This window comes from Pseudorasbora parva, chromosome 4 (assembly GCF_024679245.1).
Source record: "Pseudorasbora parva isolate DD20220531a chromosome 4, ASM2467924v1, whole genome shotgun sequence".
Lineage (NCBI taxonomy): Eukaryota > Metazoa > Chordata > Actinopteri > Cypriniformes > Gobionidae > Pseudorasbora > Pseudorasbora parva.
In genome coordinates this window covers 13,651,068-13,655,818 of record NC_090175.1, presented here as the reverse complement: position 1 = coordinate 13,655,818, position 4,751 = coordinate 13,651,068, and the positions used below count along the sequence as shown (strand labels likewise).

Below are 4,751 nucleotides of genomic sequence, written 5' to 3'. Positions count from 1 at the left end.
GATGTAAATTTTACCATCACATGGTAACTTCCACAGATGGTGTATTAGAAACACCCTTACTGGAGTAATTGATGCAAATCTAATACAAAGTAGTGTTATAAATGTACATTTAAAAAATGTAAAAACTTTGCAGGATTAATGCTGACCGTTAAAACATATCATGTGAAAAGGGTCCATTTACTTCAACTTCAACTTCATTTATTTATAGAGCACTTTCAACACCACAAGTGGAACCAAAGTGCTGTACATGAGGAATACAAGGAAATTAAAAAAATAATAAGCGCAAAAACAATACAAACATATGACATACACAACTTACAAAGCATTATCAAAAGCTAAGGAAAACAAATACGTTTTTAGCGCACTCTGAAAAACACCCAATGATGGACAAGTCTTTACAGACAGCGGAAGGTTGTTCCAAAGCCTAGGAGCTGCAACAGAGAAAGCCCGGTCACCTTTACATTTTAAACGTGTTCGTGGAACCACAAGAAGCAACTGATCATTTGAGTGCAGAGACCTGCTGGTGTGACAGCAGCTGATTAAATCAGTAACAGACCATGCAGAGACTTAAAAACATACAACAGCGCTTTATATTGAATTCGATATCGTATGGGTAACCAATGCAGTTTAATTAAAACTGGAGTAATATGTTCTCTCTTTTTAGTGCCCATTAAAAGTCTGGCAGCTGAGTTCTGAACAAGCTGCAAACGGGAGAGGGAAGCCTGACTCACACCCAGATACAACACATTGCAATAATCCAAACGCGTTGACACAAAAGCATGAACAACCTTCTCCATATTAAAAGTAAGGATAGATTTCAATTTTGATAGTAATCTTAGCTGGAAGAAGCTATTCTTAACGACAGTGTTGATTTGCTGCTCAAATTTCAGCTCACACATTTACATTTACTCACCCGCAAGTTCTTCCAAGCTGGTTGAACACAAAAGAAGATATTTTGAAGAATGTCTGATGGACCCCATTGACTTCCATAGGATTTGTTTTCCTTACCATCGACTGTTTGGTAACCCATATTCCTTAAAACATCTTTTGTGTTCAGCAGAAGGAAGAATTTCATACAGGCTTGGAGTAACTTGGGGGTGAGAAAATGATGACAGAATTTTCATTTTAAATGTTCACTAAATGTTCTTTGTAGTGTGAAGGGTGTTCTTTAGATAATTAGGACAATGTTCTTTACATTGAGAATTTTTTTTTTTTTTTAAAGAACTGATTACTGATAGGTTACAAAAAGCATAATATTTACACACTTTTGGGACAAGAGTTGATCAATCGTTCACTATGCAATTAATATTGTTTTTCTGGTATTTGATGTACCACAGCAAGACTATGACATTCTGCCATAAGGGATATTCAGTGAGTCATCTGCAGCCTCAGACAAGTTCAAATACATCTCACTGATAATGATCAGATAGTGTTGGAAGCAAATGTTTTTCATCTGAATCAACATTGTGGCATTTTCACACCTTTCCAAGTATCTCCATTGTCTTTCAGTTGCTTTGTGTAGAAACATATGGTTACTTGCCCTTGTTTTCTCTTAAAAGCATCCTTGCTTCTCCAGATCGAGATCCCCAATGTATTTATCTTTGTTACTCAGTGGTGGACTCCCTCACCTGTTAAAACAGCGAACACTCCACCCACATACAGATGAAGCCTCAGAAGATGTTCAGACAGAATTAATGAAATCATTTAGTCAGTGCCTCAGGTGATTTCACAATTTGTGGGGATCCACAAGGGCTGGTTTAAAATAAATAAAAGTCATGTTGACAGGATCGGCGCTTCATTTGCAGCCATGGATATTAACATTGCTCTCAGTCTGCTTGCTGCACTTGTTCTCACCTCACAGCCATATGATACAGAAGGTATGTTTCTGAAAATTATTGTTTTATTATTTACACATTCTAGCATTTAATATTTGAATGCTATATTTTGACAACTACATCAACAACTACAGCTACATCAACAATTACAACAACCTTTAGTCTTTGTTTCGAAGCTAAACCTAAATGACAAAATGCTATATATTAATATTAATATTATATTAATATTCTGTACTGAAGGGTTACCATTCATGTGTGTCTTTTTACAGGTATTATTTGCGGTAAAGATCTGCGCAGTAAGTACATTAACACAAATTATGAATGGTTACATTTCGAAATGTTCTCTGAACGTAATTTTTTTTAAAAAAAAAAAGTTTTTAAAATTCCATTTTAACATTATTTTGAACATTCTCTAAGCATTCTGAAATAAGTAATAACATTTTTTAAATGATGACCGTCCAATTAAACCTTAAACCTTTCCATGAACAATCATACAATGTTTCTTTGGCTAAAATTTTGAGAACATAATTAAAGACCGGATAACTTTGACTGAACTTTCTGTAAACGTTAACGGAAGAAGGTTTATTCGTATCTTTGAGAGAATGTTGGCGAAATGTTCTGAGAACGTTCCCATTAGATTAAACGAGCCATTCGATGGGTTATAGTCCCATTCTGAATATTATACTGAATTATGTTGTTCTAATATGCAGAAAATGTCCTATTTATCTCCACTGGTTTGACTGTGAACATCCTGTGTGTCATCTATTGATCAGATCTTCAGAAGCGTTCAGGTGAGGATGTTGCTCTTCTAGAAGATTATGAAGTTACACCGAAGGATGAGGAGAGGAACAGTGACTGTGTGGAATTCGAGGCAGCCACTCCTTTCCCCTCCCCTGATCTACAAACAACCACAATGAATAAAGTGCCATACGTGGATACGCCAGTCCCAACCCCCAAAAAACCATCCAAAAAACAGTTGTGCTGGGTTTATGTTAGGCCCGTGAAGCTGTATCTACCCATGAGGAATCTCCCCACACTTCCCAATCTGCAAGGGATTAAGCAGGTCTCTGGGCCGTATACAGGAGGAATGAACGGTTCTGTTAATACTCAACCCAGGGTAGTGTGTGGGAAACTGCAATGGCCTATGAGAAGTTTCCCTAAAGTACTTCAGGATTACACTAATGGCGGAAAACAAGATATTAAAGGATCAGGATCAGTTAAGCCAATAGTGGTCAAGCCTGCTATGGCCATTCAGGTGTCTGGCAGTGGAAGTTCCTCTTTTTACAACTTACTCAGATCTTCTCAGAGAGTGTCAGGCCTTCAGAAGCCAAGGGGAAGTTCAGTTTCCTCTCAGTGTGTTTAGGGTGAGAAAAAGAGAACTAGATTGATGTTCTTCTCTAAGTCCAAACGATTTCATTTCCATGTCTAGGCAACAACCTCTTTACAGCATACTCTACATGGGCTTCATTCAAACGATAAATTCTGTGCTATGGCATCGATGTGATGCTGATTCATACAGTGAGGGTTCACAAATGATAATTTTGTTGTTTAAGCTTTTCTTTATTTTGGTATAGTTGTATTGTACCAACTTGCAGCATGTCTCTAATAAAAAAAAAAAAAGTTTAATTCAAGTGTGAAAAGATTACTGGATATCTAAAACTTTTCTCATGTTCACATATAAACAAGTGTTCACCATAGGCTACTATTGGTCTCATACTATGGCAGTCGGTGGGGTCATCAACTGTTTGGCTACAGACATTCTTCAAAATATATATATTTTTTGTGTTCAGAAAAAATTAATTCATACAGGTTTGGAACAACTTGAGGGTGAGTAAATTATGACAGAAATTTTATATCTGGGTGAACTATCCCTTTAACCTAAAATGTCACTTTTTTGTATTCATATATAGTTTTAGCATAAGTTATATGTTCATTCATATATGATATTATCTCAATGGGCCCCCACACATCATATATCCTAACGAGACTTTCATTAGCAAAATATAAAAGAGAACATGACTGGCCGCGTTATTTTTCTCCTGCATGTTTTCTAACAAGTCCCGCCCTTGACTGATACTTGTTTGCTTTCGTTGCCACGGCTATATAAACGACTTTTTAACTGTCTAATCACAATCGGCTTTGATGCAATTCTGACCAATCAGATTGGTTAATGGGTGGAATCTAGACGTGTTAGAGGCGGGACTTATCGGAGCTCGATCACTTCCTGTGCCGCAGCCTGTAAACATAGACAGTAAAAGAAATGGACGGAGGGATCCCATTGCCTTCTACGGCGTTAAGTGAGGTCAGTATAGGAGCACTTACTTCCTGATGGCTGAGCGAACTGCGCAGGCTCAGACTGAGCTTGACGACGTAGATGTGACGTGAGCCTCCTGTCTGACAGCTGTGAGTCTTCTAGTAGATGTGGAAAGCGAAAGCTGAATCACGTTGTTTAAATATTTTCTCCCGTTGCTTTTGGCTCACTATGGGCTTCTCCCCATTCTTCTCCCTTGACTTTATCAGACTTTATGTCTCCACGTCCCCCCGACTGTCTCATAGACAGTAAAAGATTGCCTACGAGCGTCTCCTCAGGTCTATACGGTAATTTCTCAACTGTGCGACAGGGTCGCGTTGGTTATGACGCAATCGTTAGCCTATTTTTACAAAAAACAGCTTCTACGGGGCGATAGTGTAAGATACAAGGTAACGGAGCCTTTTATGCATTGTCGTGTTTCTTTAGAAATAAACAATGGACAAATGGAGTCTTTAAACGTCTCAGATGTAAAGTTATTCACTGTCAAAGTGACTCAAAAATGAATGGGAGTCAATGGGATGCTAACAGTAGGTGATGGCTTGGTTAGCAATGGCAGCCCCTAGGGGTGGAACGCTTTCCGAGCGCTAGATTACCCCCTTGCCTGT

At 38.2% G+C, this 4,751-nt stretch overlaps 1 protein-coding gene across 1 annotated transcript; it reads left to right on the top strand.

The window, feature by feature from the left end:
* Window positions 1–665: 665 nt before the first annotated feature.
* Window positions 666–3,422, top strand: LOC137073915 (uncharacterized). Its single transcript, XM_067442626.1, has 4 exons — window positions 666–804; window positions 1,613–1,877; window positions 2,105–2,131; window positions 2,609–3,422. Exons 2-4 carry the CDS (start codon window positions 1,808–1,810, stop codon window positions 3,196–3,198), a joined length of 687 nt encoding a protein of 228 aa, XP_067298727.1. The 5' UTR covers window positions 666–804; window positions 1,613–1,807; the 3' UTR covers window positions 3,199–3,422.
* Window positions 3,423–4,751: the final 1,329 nt, after the last annotated feature.